The 16,293-nt window shown below is 48.4% G+C and overlaps 2 protein-coding genes across 2 annotated transcripts; one reads left to right on the top strand and one right to left on the bottom strand.

Moving 5' to 3' along the window:
• Positions 1-11,762: 11,762 nt before the first annotated feature.
• On the bottom strand, positions 11,763-14,503 carry PtA15_9A351 (uncharacterized protein; the record flags this gene model as incomplete). Its single annotated transcript, XM_053172550.1, has 9 exons — positions 11,763-11,858; positions 11,907-12,066; positions 12,130-12,728; positions 12,788-13,324; positions 13,392-13,718; positions 13,935-14,014; positions 14,093-14,180; positions 14,239-14,346; positions 14,414-14,503. 9 exons carry the CDS (start codon positions 14,501-14,503, stop codon positions 11,763-11,765), a joined length of 2,085 nt encoding a protein of 694 aa, XP_053023779.1.
• A 159-nt stretch (positions 14,504-14,662) lies between these two features.
• Positions 14,663-15,335, top strand: PtA15_9A350 (uncharacterized protein; the record flags this gene model as incomplete). Its single annotated transcript, XM_053172549.1, has 4 exons — positions 14,663-14,831; positions 14,895-15,081; positions 15,142-15,201; positions 15,269-15,335. The coding sequence occupies 4 exons, from the start codon at positions 14,663-14,665 to the stop codon at positions 15,333-15,335; spliced, it is 483 nt and encodes a 160-aa protein (XP_053023778.1).
• Positions 15,336-16,293: the final 958 nt, after the last annotated feature.

The following is a 16,293-nucleotide window of genomic DNA, read 5'->3' as shown; positions in this document are numbered from 1 at the left end:
CAGGCCTCCAGGGGCGCCCAGGGGACATGGGGACACTTGTGGGCGCATTCTGAGGCAATTTGGTTGCGCTAGAAGGCGCTGTGGGTCGTGGAACCTTGGGGCTTGGATAAAAGGGTTGCCAAGGACCTTTTACAGAGGTTCTGCGTGATTTTACACGTGCCTTACACGTCATGGGGGCTGGTTTGGGGGTTCTGTGACGCTCATTTCCGTGAAAATGTGCCACAGAAGGTACTAGAACTGGCTTCTGTGTACTAGTACACGTGTAAGCAGTGCTTTATACATGTTCTGGAGGCGCTTATTGATTGCTCCAGTTCATTTGACCCCTTCTACATATTTACTACAGTTGTAATTTACGTGTAGTGAGGCTTGGGAGAAGCTGGGGCGCTTTCTAGTGTCTCCTGTGCACGCTGCAAGAGCTCTTTTCAGTCTAGAATGTTTTTATATTGAATGACGTGGTAATTACATCTTGTTTGGTGATTAATTACATGTGTACAAGCCCTATAACACATGTAATATTGTTATTGGGGCGTATTCTGGCCCATTCTTACTTATTGGTAACCTGAGCGCTTTGGTTGCGGGCTAGTTTATGCATTATGCATATATTTACACTAGGAGCGCGGGCTTGAGCTCTAGGCAACAAAGCACGCGGGCTTGGGTGCGCCACGCAACAAATAAAGCTATCTTTTGAACTGTACACAACACCTCAGTTATGTCACTGAAAATGGTTGTAAATATATGTACTTATATATATATGTGCATACAAGTGCATCCACGCGGGGCGTGATGCACTTGCGTAAACTTTGAAGTTAGTTTACACAAGGAAGGGATAATAATTAAGGGTACATGTAAGTGAGGTACCCTAGGTTATTTTACCCGTAGAATCAGAATCTTTCATAATATTTTACTTATTAATTACACAAAGCTAAGTAATTAATTATTTATAAGTGTTTTTAATGTTTTTTGCGTAGTTTTACATATGTATGAGTAATAATGTCTCTTTCATATGTAAAACTACTTTTCATATTTTATTTGTATATTTTTATGTCACGGTGGCTCTGCCATAGTAGCCAGCTGACATGATGAGTTCTCAGCAGATAACTCCTTTTCCGTGATCCTGGCCACAAATAAAGGCAAATTGTTACAAGGTTTGGGAAATGGCACACCAGCCGCAGAAGAAAAAAGCTGTGGAAAATAGTGCCTCTAAGTTGGGCGTCAAGGATGTATTGAGCAGGAAACTGATAGACCAGAGGTATGAGATCATCGGAAAGGCTAGCAAGGCCACTCCCGCGGAGGAAGATTTTCTGCAGAACCTTGAAAACACGGCCAAAATTTCTACCAAGAGTTTGTTTAACGCCTTCTTTGAACTTGCTGGTAAACTAATTTAATCATTTTCAAAAACTGGTAGCCCGAATTCATCACCTATCTGTTCTTATTGGTTATGTTTTGAAATGTCCAATTAGGCTTTGATGGCTGTCGGGACACTCCTGTTGAAGTGCTACATGTTTTCCTCCTCGGTGCCATGAAGTACATGGTCCAAGGCTTCATGCGCAATCTATGGCCCTCCGAGAAACCATTAATCCAGGCGCAATACTGGTCTTTTGAAATTGATGGACTCAACATTCCATCAATGCAGGCGGACTACCTTACAAGGCACTTCACAAACTTCATTGGCAAAGATTTCCGCATTGTTGTGCAGGCGGCCCCTTTTGTCCTCTTCGAATACATGGATGAGGAAGAGGTAGAACTATGGGCTGCATTATGCAAACTTGCGCCGCTGATTTTCCAAACACACATTGAGGATATGGCTTTGTTTCAAGATCAACTATCACAACACATTTGTCAATTCCTTTTTCTCTTGGTGAAAAATGCAGCTCAATGGGTTAACAAACCCAAAATTCACATGCTATTACACTTGCTGGATTCAATTAGCCGGTATGGCCCGGCCAGTCTGTTTGCAACGGAAAAGATGGAGGGGTACAATAGTATTTTGTGTCAAGCCTCCATCCACTCAAATTGACATAGTCCAAGTAGAGATATAGGGGTTTCCTTTGGGGATTACCACAACATACGGCACCTTGTTTCGGGTGGATTTTTCTACGGATACAAGCGCAAGATATACTGCTCTGCGGACGTGGGGGTGGTGGGAATTTTCGCAAATAACCGGTCAATTCAAAGGTCTATGGGTTTCAACCCAGGTGCGCTTGACAATTCAAGTGGCTCTTACCCGTCAATCAGGAAGTGGAGGGTCCTGGAATCCCTCAAGGTTGGCACACCAGCAGAATTACAATCATTTCTCACGGGTTACGAGATCACTCCGGTGCATGAGGTCAGTTGGACATGCAAGGATGTAATACTTCCGGGATCTTTTGTTGTTGTGAGTGCTCTGTATTCTCCTTGAAAATTTTGGGATGGCTTGTGAATGACTATTCCAAATGCAGTATAAATCTTGTGGATCTACAAATTCTGCACCGGGCTTGGGACGTGTGGACCACCTTTGGAGAGGTCGGAAAGGCTTCTGAGTTGTACTGTACTTGTGTGTTGCTCAGTTTGATTTTGGAGAGGTCAATGGATTCTACAACATGCGGACAGTGACACGGAGACCAGGAGGAACATTCATTAGTGTGGCTGTGAGTTAGACATGAGGAGGAAACTGTGATATCTATGAGTGTTTGACTTGATTTGTAACAGAACCTGGTGGCAAAGTTGAACGTGCAGCACAACTGCCATCGGGGTGAATGTCCAGTTCGCCTTACCAAGAGGGTGCAAGTGGAGCAACAAGATACCAACAAGTTTACCGGGGAGGTAGCTCATACCAACAAAGATAATCACATTGTTAATCTTGCATTGCTTTCGAGTACGTTGGCACACCGCAAATTCTCAGACATTGCATTCAAAGTGATTCCAGACCACGGATACGTAGAAGCTTTGCATGGGGGGCTGGCCAAGTGGCATGCTGCTGGTACAAGGACTGGCCCGCCAGGCCCCGTGGAAGCAATTGATCCAGGCCTTCAATGATGAAGGGGGGCCTGGCCACCTGGATTGGGGCAGACAGAAGTATTGGCGAGAAAAAGCAGGAGAGGAGGATGCGCCAGTGGCATCCCACTAATCAGAAGTATAAAGCTTTAGACGTATTAAATCAGCTATATTTTTTAACACACACTGCCAGCATATTTGGCTGTGATGAAGTCATCCCAGTTTAACTGGGATGCACTCAACCAACTTAAAATGGGTTGATCTCGTCCAATGAAATATGAACCCAAGGGGGGTACCTTGGATTTATATTTCATCAGTTGAGATCAACCAAGTTTAAATTGGTTGAGCTCATCCCATTTTAACTGGGATAACCTCAACCCAGCCAATTATGCTGGCAGTGACATCAGTTCTTCGAAGTTTATCAGTTTGGCATGTTTCTGCTTGCGTGTATTACAATTTGCAAATGGCCACTTGGGCCTGCTTGGAAAAGAGCACTTCGTGTTAATTTTGGGGGGAGGGGGTGTGGGTGAATTTCAAATAACATGTGTTTAGAAGGAATCCTTGTGGGATGTCTTCCCCTTGGTCCGCTTGTGCTCCTCGGACTGCTCAATGTGGCCTCACATTGCCTAATTGTAAAGCAGGTTTTGGTTGAATTGGTCGGTTCAAGTATCACCGGCAATTTTTTGCCTTGTCCGGACAGGTGATGCTCAACTGCTGGCTTGGTTGTGTTTACAGGGACGCCTTGGTGGCGCTGATGAGTTGGCTTCATGATTTGCCTCGAGGATAGCTTTCAGTGCATCAGATGGCGCACTGGAGGAGACTGGAGGCATACTTAGGCTTCCATCATGATGCGGCGGTGTCGCTAGGGCGCTTCGGGCTGAGGATCAGCCTGGTGGTGTCAAGATGGCGGCTACGCCGGGCGTGTACAAGTCCAGGCCGTTCCGCTGATCTTCCAGACAGCTCTGGTACAGTGGTGTCCCAGGGCTGTTTGACTTGGGGCGGATTGCGCCCGCGGTGTAAACTATATGATTTTGCACTTATTATGTATTTACCTTGATTGATAATAGTAATGTACTAATGGAGTATATCTCTCTATGAATTTACCATACATAGAGAGATTACATAATTATTCATGTAACTCCTCTTCTGAATTCTGTGGGCCTCTTCCACTCCTTGGAGTTAAGGATCCCTCTGGGGCCTTGACTCAAAGGAGGATCAGTTCCCTTTAATATAAAAGGGGGGATCTTTCTCCCCCAGATTATTACACATACAAACCTGACTACCTTACTTTGAATTATAAGTGAGTGGGGTTTTATTATAATATACTGACCTTTCTTCCTTACAGTTTCTATCCTCTTTGTGTAATTTCCCTAGGTAAAGGTGGGTGTTATGACACCTGTATCCTAGAAGACGAGTAGCTCATATCTTGTTTGAGCAATGGTGCCAGGCTTGATTTTATTGCCGTGTCCCCTTACTTTAGTAAGGGTGCTAGCCCCTCCGCTTTCTAGCATTGAGGTGTGTTTTATTCCCACTGTCCAAAAAATCTATAGTGCAGCCCTTCATCCACAAGCCTCTACATAAGCTGTTGCCGTGTTAATCCAAAAAACCCATCAACTCCGTGTCACATAAGAGACCGGAGCTGACACTCTCCCTAGTCTCAAACATCTACCCAGATCACATGTTACCACCTTCTTCTAGTGCTTCCTTAGAACCATGTGCTCAAAGATGTATAAGCACCCTTGAAACCCATCACAATACACATTATACCAGACATAGCCCCAAACCCCACCTAGGTTATTTCTCCCTGAAACACCTAACTCCTCCTATCTTAGATCATAAAATATTCTGCCCCTCTTATGTCTCACGTATCCCCTCCTTCAACTAGGAAGATTGCACCATAGCCCCCAGAAGATGGCATCATCCCCACCCACTATTACACCATCATGTGACTCCTTGGACCACTGCTCTGACCACATGGCTGTTTCATTGTATATAGGTAGAATATTATATGCTTACCCTTCAGGTTATCCTTGTTTCCTCATGGCTCCTCTTTCCTGTGTATATAAACTGGGTTGTTTTCCTCTTCATTTTTTCCCCATCAGATCCTGTCTAGATAATTCAGATCCATCATTAGCCTTTCTTATGCAAATAAATTAGGTTGGACAAGCTTGATATCTGTGTACAAAATATTAGGTTAGTAGAAAAGTAACCCTCAAGACATACCTCAAGAATCCTCTATAGCCACCCCTTTCCATAAGAGTCCACAATCTTATATCTTTTCTTGTTCCCAGAGAGGCAGCCTGTCAGCCTTAGAGTCAACTCAGCTGATTTAAAGTCTGCCTTTATCTACTTTTTACATATGAATTACTACATATATTTTTCATCTTGAGAGATAACCTTGTTTTGACTTCATATTCTGTTTCCTCACGCAATTTTAACCCTAGTTACAACTTACCAATTCTTTGTAACTATACTCCTTCCCTGAGTTATTGAGTTGTGGCGCGCATGCGCAGTTGTGACGTGTCAGCGCTACCAGGCGCGCCAAACCACATGTACATATGTAAATTACATAAGCAAACTGTGAAATTTTTTGTAGTCAGGATCCCCCTTGCCTGAGGCGGATCTACAGACTTCATCACACCAGAACCACACCCCAGAACCACAACCCAGATAACCCCAGGGTCACCACCAAAGAGTTTACAACACTCCCAGTATACCTACCATCACAGGCGCCTAGGATATTCACAGTAAGTAACCTCTTTCACTGAACCTTGTTTATCTCAGAGGTAAAACTCTGTGTCTTGCTTGATCTGCTCTTTTCTGCTGGCCTTTGCCTCTTCTTGATCACAGGGCTGTCCCTTCATATCTGCATTCTTTTTCTGTGGTTTTTGCAAGAAACAAACTACATAGGTTTCCCTTTAAAGAACCTTGACTATCCAGAAGGAAGCTAAAAAATTGTGGCTGGATTAAACTTATCTAATCCAGGATCCCTCCACGTTTCTTTGGTGAGAGGAGGCTGTAGCACTCTCTAGCACAGCTTGGCAGCACTCTTCTGAAGAGTTAGCATTGCCAGTGGACGTGCATTCCCACCAGAATAAACTTGAACATTTGCTTATCTTGATCCTGCTCAGTTTCTCTCTCTTTTTCTCTCTCTCTTTTTATATTTGTATTTTCTTTATCCAAAGAAATCCAAGTATTCCCCCCCTTCTTTCTTGTGTCCTGCTGTCACTATAGAGACTCAGGCTCACACAGCCCATTAAATAACCATTCCCTCTCCAGCTCTATTCATCCCTCAGAGTAGTTCCAAAATGTGATGCCGTTACTAGAGATGGCCTCTTGCACCCGGGTACCCACCGCAGGGTACCCACCTTCAATGTTGCAAATTATCAACACCCACTGTAAGACTCAAAATTGGCCATTAGACCCTTTTGCTGAATGGAGAAGGGGATGGTAGAGTTGCAAGCTCTGCCCTTCTAACTACCAGATAACAAGACCCACTAAGGTAAGCTTGGCAAGTTTTAATCACATGATAGGATTGGTTGATTCAGGATGAAGTTGTTCAATCAATATGTGTATAGAGTATAGAGTATTAATGAGTGTTGGTGATGAAGTTGTGAAGAGGGGTAATTGAACTGAGGTTGGGTAAGGTATTGTTAACAAATATGACAAGAGTGGGAATGGAACCTGGGTTTGCTCAGGTGAGGTGTGAAGGGTGTGGGAGCACACACTAGGCACTTGTTAATTTTGATGCTACAAGAGCTGGCCTGGGTTACAAAAGGGAGTAACTTCATTGTGTGGACAGACAAAACAACAACCAAGAGTGTGCTTACAGCCAGAAAATCTAGAGATATCCATGTGAACGACGAATGGAAGGTCATACAGTTGTTGCTAGTGGATGTGCAGCTTGACGTCACCCCAAAAAGGGTGGTCTCAAAAGAGAACACCACCAACAGCCTGTTGTGGGGGATACAACGGGCCCATTTGAAAGCAGACAGGGTCTGGTTCTCCATACCAAAGGACCTGGTGCCCCTCATGTTCCATGCTTGAATGTTGTCTAGAAAGTTTATACTTTTTCTTTAATGTTTGTGTATAAATGTTGTGATGACCCAGGTTTCCCCCTCTCCAATTTTTGTTCAAATCCGGTGGTTTTTCCTCCTTCCTAGTCACCAGACCCTTATTTTTAAATCTTCTGTCCTGGCTGCTGATTCTCTTATCAAGTCGCCCCAGTCGACACCCCCCCCCCCTTTTTTTGTTTCACACACGCTCATGGAGGTACTACCATTGCACAATCCTATACGGTTCCAAAACGTCAAAGAATTCATGACCAATGGTTTGCTGCCGCGCACAACTTCCGTGGCTGACCTGGTCCTCCTCGGAGGCTGGAAGGAGTCAAATTTGGCCAGCTATAACTGCGCTGTGAAAAAAATCCTCAAGTTTTGTCACCACACAAACAAGCCGCTCGGACGGCTTCCTATCTCAGTCGGTGCGCTAGAGTGTTTTTGCGTCTGGGCCGCCCGCAACGCCCTCACCAAAAACCCTGTAAAGATTGACTCATCCTCAACCGGGAGATATATCTCCGGTCTGCAACCCTGGCACACGTATCACAGCTCAATTTTTCCTACCGCAATCAAAGCTCGGATTGACCTGATTTTAAAGTCTTCTGCCCATTTAGACGCCACCTTGGCAAGGAAGACTCTGAAGCCGCCGGTTATGTTGTGGCAGCTTGTTGCTATCACTAAGGCCCCGTTTGGCTGCCGCGTTATGCGTGATAAATGTGCAAATTTATCACGCGCAACCCAAAGTTGGCCCCCCGTCTCCACCAAAAAACTTTGACCCCCCAGGGGTCGCGCGTGATAAATAAGCCCATTTATCATGTATAACGCGGCAGCCAAACGGGGCCTAACATTTGACCTGAGGGAAATGGTTTCGACAGAGGTGTGGCAGATTTAGCCTTGGTAGCCTTCCGGGGCCTAGCTCGCCTAGGCGAACTGACGTACACGAAAAAACAAGGGTGCTTGGCCTACGCCACAGCGTTATTGACATCCGATGTGGCTTTCTCTAAGGACATCAAGGCAGAGTTGGTAGCAACCCTCACGCTGCGCTTGGCAAAGACAGCAGCTCCTGGTTCTCCTCAGTTGATTATGCTCTTGAAGCAACCTGGCGTGCTCTGCCCCGTAGACGCTCTGAAGAGAAGGTTGGCGGAGGTGGGCTCCGTGAGAACATCTCTGTTTGGCTACGGGATGGGAGAGGCGCAACAGCACCTAATGAAGAAGGACGTGATCGCGCGCATTGGGACAGCTCTAGCGGCCCGTGGTTACGAAATGTTTTGGAAGAGCATGAAGGGGGGACCCTTGCGTCCAGTAAATGTTATGCTAGAAAATTAGGTTAAGGGCATGAAAGCACCTTTTTCTCTTTGTTTTTGGGCTTTTCATGATGCCCCATAAAGTCTCTGATAAGTTCTTTTTTTGTTAAAAAAATACTTCAACAAAAACTCAAATTGATAATTTTGAGGTTCATAGTGGAATCTCATAGGGAGATGCTACATATGTTGAAAAACCCACACCATCTACCAAGAAGGCTTGCTTGTGTATTGGGTTAAGGATCAATTAGTGATCAGCCTATGCCCTTAGGGACAGGGTGGCAGGTTTGCCTCTCCAGTCGTGCAGTATTCTTTTGGCCGACTTACTGGGCAACATTTGATCAATGTTGCCTGGCCAGAGTGGCAGGTCCTCCCCACCAAAACCAATGGTTGGTTAAGAATGCCCCAACTGTGTGACAATGTTGCCCTGCAAGCAAGAGCGCAACGTTTGAGTAACCTCCAGGTCCTCCAATGATCTAAAGTTGGGCTGCTCCTGTGGTGTACAAAAGACAATGTGTATTCATGTGCGCCAAAGCCTCAGGCAGGGACTTTGTTGAGTTCAACATGTCAGTCCCAGGCTTAAACTGTATCAAGTCGGTCGATGATCTCCTGTGCACCCAGTCTTAGTTTGACAGCTAGAGTCGGGTGTACAAGAACCATTGTGAGGAATCCCCGCGGACCCAGTTGTTCTGGCAGCCAACTTTCCAATGTTGGTTTGGGTTTTTCCATTGACCATCTGCAGCAGGTAGGTATATGGGGTTATCAATATAAGTGGCCAAGAAAAAGCTCAGAGATACTCTTGAGGTCATCAGAGCACTCTCAGCAGTCCCCTGGAAGGGGATCAACTTACGGTACTCAAGCAGATCGAGGCCAAAACCAGAGTCACCAATAGGAATCGCGTGAATGAGAGCATTCTGGGGGCTGTTTGAGTTATAATCAAAGAGGTCAGTACTTGATAATCCGGGAGAAAGCTGTGGGCCAGAGTGACAATCCACTCAAGGACCACTTACTGAGTCGAAGCTTGATAATGGAGTCGCGAGGCAAAATGTAGCAAGTCAAGCAGTTAACTGTGTTGGTAGAATGTGAGAGGATGCGAGTCGGTGGGAGGGGAGGGGAATCGGCCATTGAGACCAACCGAGATCATCAACTATGTCCTGGAGGACCGGCCCCCATGGCGTCCGCTCCGCCCAATGAGGACGGTGGTGGAGAGACTATCGAAAGCTGCGGTGTTGTCTTTTCTTGAGTCTGTCAGCCCGTCTGACACAATTGGTTGCTTTTTCTGACGGTTCTGCCCACCCAGAGACAGCTTTGCTGGCACCGCGGATGGACTGAGGTCCACGCGGGCCTTTTTGGGACCACCTAGCTGAGAGGTGTCTAACTTTGAGTGTGAACTGGTGGGTATCTGGCGGCAGCAGAATTACACCTGGTCATCATGACAGACAGGCAGGCTGCAATCAAACGAACCAAGACACCTTGGATACCCAAACCAGACTATCTTCTTTTAAAGCATCCAGAACATGGCCGCGCTCATTCCGCCATCCACTGACATCTACCATCAGATGCTGCACTGGACATGACGTAGGAATTCTTATGCTCTGGGATGCCGGTGAATAGGAAGCAAAAAAGAGTATAAACTTTCTGATGATCACGGAGCTAGAAGAGAAACACAAGAATGGAAAGAGAAAGAGAAGAAAAGAAAACATCACAGAGCTTACCTGGGATGCTGGTGAATAGGAAGCAAAAAAGAGTTCACCGGCGTGTACCTGAATGTAGCCTAAACAATCATAAATGAAAATGGTTGTCAAGAATTATGTACAACTAAAAAAACGCAACCATGGATGAGCAATTACATAACCATATACCCTTTCATAGCCAAGCAAGCACATGCCGGGATTTCTCACTGGCATGCTGGCAAGCCATGGCCTCTGGCTCCCGGGAAGCAGGCACACGCTTCAACTTCTTGCAGGAGTCTTGGCAGGAATCACCGCCCAGCAAGCAGAAGAAGCTCCAAGGATGAATACATAGGTACATGCACCCACACGGAGATGATTCCTCCCTGGCAAGTACCTTGATGTTGTACCTGCTTGCCAAGGTTCTTAGCAAGAAGGTAAAAGGTAAGACTGCTTGCTGAGGACATCAGCAAGCAGGTACAAGGTGAAGGTACATACTTGTCCCGGAGGAATCTTTCCAGGCAAGCCAAAGAGATGATATCCTCACCGGGAAAATGATACCGCCAAGGAGGAGGCTTTTGAGTATTGACCCTTGCTTGGATTCCGGAATCATCCCCGGCAAGCAAAGAAGCTCCAAGGTCTGCACTCATCCAGAGGATTCCTCCGGTGCAAACACCTTGCACCTGCTTGCTGAGAAATCTTCCTCTTCAAGCAGGTTGTAGGTCAGCCTGGAGGAGCTGAAGAACATTCATCTCCGCCGAGTACAAAGGCGCACCCGCTCTTCCCAGCAAGTGCGTGTAACCTGCTCGCCCGCCCAGAACAATTCCTGGATCTTGGCAAGCAGGTGCCGGCTGCCGGAAGCTGCACATATACGTAGTTAATCTAGTATGTACGTACATCTTCTTTTTTTATCAATGCAATAACCATGGGGATGTACCCAGAGGAGAATTGTTTAGGCTGGATTCATCCCCCCCTGAAACGCCCACTCCTCCATTTGAGTCAGCCTGGCGGTGAAGAAGTCCAGACTGCCGGTACAACAAGAAACCTGGAAAGGGTCACCTAGGGAGCAGTTATATGCAAGTCCCTGCCTGCAAGAGGGGCAGCTTTGTCGCCAGCCACAGCAAGCCTCCCACCAGAAGAGTGCTCTCTATCCCTCTGGCAGGGAGGGGCCAACCAAGTGCCAAGTACATACCAGGCCAAAGTAATTCTCAAAGTTTGGTGAATTAGGTGTGTGTGTGTGCACAAAGAACCTTGAAAGCAAGACCTGCCTAAAGTTTGGCAAGAGGTTTAATGCTAGTGCATAACAAAGCCAGAAGTTTTTTGCAAGATCCAAGCATTCTGCAAAACACTATTATGGTGTTCAAAATTGCATATGTCACTATTTACATAAAGTCATAAACCAATTTTGGCTGGGAGATGTCAGCGTGCATAAAACTTAAAGTGACATCTCCCAGCCAAAATTGCAGTTTATGATTTTATGTAAAAAAATCTTATGCAATTTTGAATACCATATATGTATGTGCCCATCCGATTCCACTGCGCTGGGATGTGATGCCCGTCGCTCCGACCAAGCCAACATCCAACATATCGGCATCTCGATGCATATGCAGGCACAATTATATTATCTTACAGCCCATTTTTGATCGAATTGTATAAAGATGAGAGGGCGAGAGGAGAGACTCCAAAGGAAGCAAGGACCCAGCAAGAGATAAGCATGCAGTTGAAAGGGGGGGGGGGGGGGGGGGGGGGGGGGGGGGGGATCAGAACCCGCCGACGACGCCCTTGCGGACCCTGCCAAACAAGTTGCGGACGCCGTCGACGGCCGCGTCTCCGAACTCCTCGAGCCCGGCGGCGACCTGATTGCCGGCGGCACTGGCGCCGGCGCCGGCGCCGCCGACGTTGACGGATAGCGCGCCGAGCTGGAGGTTGAACCCGCCGCCGCCCTCGCCAAAGCTCGTCTCCCCCGGCGGGCCCGTCGGCCCGCCACTGGCCGTGATCAGCCCGGGCTTCGCCTCCGTGGAGCCGGGGAACTTGGCGCCCAGCTCGCGCAGCCAGTCCAGGAACCTGCCCAAATAAACATCATCAGTATATATCGACCAAAGAGAGACAATCAGGGTGGCGATGTACGTTCGCGAGTTGTGCACACACGTCCCGCCCAAGACCACCCGTGCGCCGATTTGTGGCTGGGGTCCGGGGCCCGAGAAGCCGACGCCGGAGGCGAGTCGTTCGTTAAGAAGGGCGATGGAGCGGGCCTCCTCGTACGTAGTCCCACCGACCACGAAGACGATGAGCTCGATGGGCCTAATCGGCGCGGTCTGGGCAGCCTGGGGCACCGAATTCCTCGAGTCCACTGGGGAGTCCAGGAGAGGGTACCCGGTCTCCTTGAGCCGGCCCTTCAGCAGCTGTTCCACCGTCTCCACTAACGGCGGCGTGTGCTGCGTGTACACGTTTTCCACCCCTTTCAATCCTTTCAAGGCCGACTTGCCTCGACTGAAGAAATTCGCATTCGAAAACAGATCGTCTTGTCGCTCCTCCTGCCCCGCAAAGTTCAGCATCACATACACCAGTCGCGCATCCTGCTCCGGGACGCCGTATTGCTTCAGCAACTCCACGATCCCTACTATGCTGTTCCCGTTGAATTTTTGGTAGCGCAGTGCATACAGCAATGCGAGCCGAAGTTTAGCATCCGAGTTGATCTGGGGTGACGCGATCATTTCGCGGACATTCTAGGAGACAAACCACGATCGATCAGTAGTTTGTAGGGAGATGATGATGAGAAGCTTACTTTGAGGTCTGAGCCATGGCTCTCGTTGGCCGCCAGACTCTGCTCCAGTTCGCTGACCTCGAGCAACTTCAGCTCGCCGACCAAGCGACTCAGCTCGCCGACCAACGAGACATGTTTGCTGACGTTACCGCTAAGCTTGCGATGTTCGGGATACTCCTCGAGGAAGCGCTTCATATCCTGGACGGTATCGATCTTGCCTGCGACCAGCTTCGAGGAGACCGTCTTGGTCTGGTATTCGGAGACGTACGCCTTCACAGACGCGCCTAGGTCGCCGAAGTTGGCGTACAAGTTCTTGGCAAAGAACGGGTCTTGCTCGGTGCTCAGGACGATCTCCTTCAGCTCGGGTCGGATCTCTGGGGCGCCGGAGAGATCGACTCGCCCATTGTCGATCCCTAGGATCTCATGCACCATGGCTTGGTAGGTCCATTGCGTCAAGAGCGGACTGACGGGGTCGTGTTTACGATCAAGTATGAGTAGGACCGGCGAGGGATGAGTGAGCCTGAAATCAAACAGCTGTTGTTCACTCTGGATCTGATACTAATCCGCACATAATAATTAGCCAAAACTGAATGTTAATAGGAGGTCCAGAGAAGAAGATTCTCACAAGCAGTTCTTGGCCCAGTTTTTTGGCCATCTTGCTCATCTTGGCATACCGGATCAGCGGTTTTTTCTTCAAGCTGAGGCACAAGGCACTGAGACATTGGACGTGACGTTCGAGGGCGCCGGTAGAGATATTCCAGGTGGAGGTGGAGTCTCCAAAGAGGGGCAGTGAGCGCTGGGAAGGTTTTTTGGTGGCTGGGGTGGCGGGCTGGGCGACTAGCGAGGATAGTGAGATGGTGGTTGGTTGGTGGGAATGCGGTTGGGGGTTGTAGGGTTGCAAGTTGAGTGAGAAGTGGGAGGAGGTGATCGGTGCGTAATCGGCGAAGTATTCCTGTGGGATTTATGGATGGAGGTTTCGGGAAAACAAATCAAGGATTCTTAGATTAGATGGGTGAGGACAAGGAACCTTTGTGCGGATGAGATGGAAACACAGATGAGATCAAAAATAAAATAAAAAACGCGAGACAAGTGGATGGGGAGAGATGATCGAACGACCTACCATGGCTGGATCGGGTGGGGTTTAGTTTGAAAGCAGGAGAGAACTGACCTGGACCTCCCGGACGAGCTCACGTTCGTCGGCCTCGGCCAGCATTTCGATCTCTGATTTTTTGAGGATGTTACTGAAATCTGGGGGCAGTATGTTTGGGTATAAGCATGCAGAAATGGAAGACGAAGATAGATAGATAGATAGTTTGTTTGACTCACAGAGCCAGTACTCCTTGTAGCGCGGGTTCCTGAGTTCGTCTTCCATTGCCTTCAAGCTCTCTGCGGTCGGTCTTAGGAAGCATATACACTGTGCCGAGCTGTTGGTCCTCTCATGCTGGTGGGATGAGCAGATAGACCGGGCATACCTTGAGATGGTGCATGGGGTCCCGGTTGGTGTTTGAGATGGAGTCAGTGAGGTAGATCTCGTGTTCGAGTAGGTTTGACTGGGTTGAGGCTAGTGAGATGATGGCCGTCTGTGGGGGGGTGTAGCTTGGTCAGCTGATGGTTTGGTTTGGTTTGGTGTTGTGTTGGGTCTCTTACGGTGTCTGGGTCGAGTAGGAGTACCTTGATTCCTGGTGGCTGGGTGATGAGTCTGTTGATGTAGTGCTGGATCGACTTGAGTAGGTCCATCGTGTCGATTGTTCGTGGTCAACTGGATGGCTGGCCACTTTGCAGTGGGAGTACAATATCCCCCTTCCCCCGTCCATTCGGGTCCCCCGCCTCCCTCCGATCGGGAGGCCCACATGCTGAACTCCCCCCCCAGCCCCGCCAGCAACTCCGCCAGCCAAAATGAGCCTCACTCGATCACTCAGGCAACTCCTTAGCCTCAGCCGACCAGCACCCCCCCGCCAGTCCCACTACTCAACCGCACCCACCCAGACACCCTCTCCAGCCCAGCCAGCCAAATTCGCACGATTCATCCGCAAGCCGCCCCCGCCAAGAATACCCAAACCACATCGCAAGTCACTCAGCCCACTCACCCATAACTCAGACAGACTAACGTCACCCTTTCTGGTTCCAGATGGAATAGAGACCGTCGAGGCATTCCTCGAATCCCTCCGAAGACCATCCCTGCTGGCACTCGCGAACAAGTTCACAGAGTGGGACCAGCTCTTCTCCCTCGAGCCCAAGACCCAGCTGGTCAAGGATGGCACACTCTCAGTCCCTAAGGAACGACGATATCTTCTGAGGTGCATGGAACTATTCAGGCAAGTAATAATAATAAAAAACACCCCGGACTGCCTCCCACTTACATCGCTCTTCAATAGACATGGATTGGATCCTAAGGAATTCGCTGTCGGCGTCAGGAAACCGAAGAAATTCAGAGGGTCAGTCACAGTAACACGCACACACACACCCGCCCATTACTGATCGTGCTCTCCTCACATACCACAGATGGGGTCCGCGTGTCCAACACGGAAAGCGACTCAGGGGCAAGCCGGCCGGGCGAGTGACAATATAACACCAAAAACACTCTGTATATAGTCTCGCTCTCTCTACATATCTCTTCATCAAACAAGCCCATCTAAAACTCTCCGGTGTTTATCAGCACACTTTGAGGGAAACGTAATGCACCCTTCCAGTTTTCCAAGCCACTCTGTTTTCATTCTTTAGTTGCCAATGTGGCCGGACGGAAAACTGTTGAAGCCATCCGGATCACTCCAATGAAAGCCGAGCTTGACATGAGCTCACTCCCTATGACCTGACTGGTCCACCCAGTCCGCGTTTCAGAGTCTCCTTTCTTGGGATCACACGGGCTACATACTCCCTTAAATTGCCAGCAGTTCAGGGAGAGAAACAAGCAGGAGGTATTTACTAGGCGTTCCGATCCTGTGCATGTGTCAGCCGGGCTATCATTACAGAAGCCAGCAGACTTAGGCCCTGTTTGGCAGTGTAATTATTACGCAATAAATAATTGTGACATATGCCATTACGACGCTTGGTGTTTGGCACAATCGTAATATATCGATATATATGTGAATCACCCAGCCAATCATTACGCTGCCCTCAATACACGCTGCCCTCACTATACGCTGCCTTCGATACGCTGCACTTCAACGATGGAGGAAGAATCCTTTCTCGACCCAAATCTTCTCACTCAACAAACACTACCCCAAACTTCAAGGACGTCCAGTCAGCCAGGAACCAATACCCGTGGGCGAGCAAAGTCCCAAGGAAGAGGTCAAGGACAACGATCAACCGGACCCATCCGATCACGTGCGACCGAATCCGTGGATCCAGACAACGATACATATGCGACCACGACTGCTGCTGGCGTGACCCGCAAGAAGCTCCTCTGGACGGGTCCAATGGAGCTCATGATGCTCGATCTTTATGTCGAGGAGGTCCACAAAGGGAAGCGATCGGACTCTGGTTTTCAAAGTACATCTCATCGGTTTGTTGCACAAGAGCTGAGGAAG

This window comes from Puccinia triticina, chromosome 9A, assembly GCF_026914185.1.
Source record: "Puccinia triticina chromosome 9A, complete sequence".
NCBI lineage: Eukaryota > Fungi > Basidiomycota > Pucciniomycetes > Pucciniales > Pucciniaceae > Puccinia > Puccinia triticina.
This window is presented reverse-complemented; position numbering and strand designations above follow the sequence as displayed.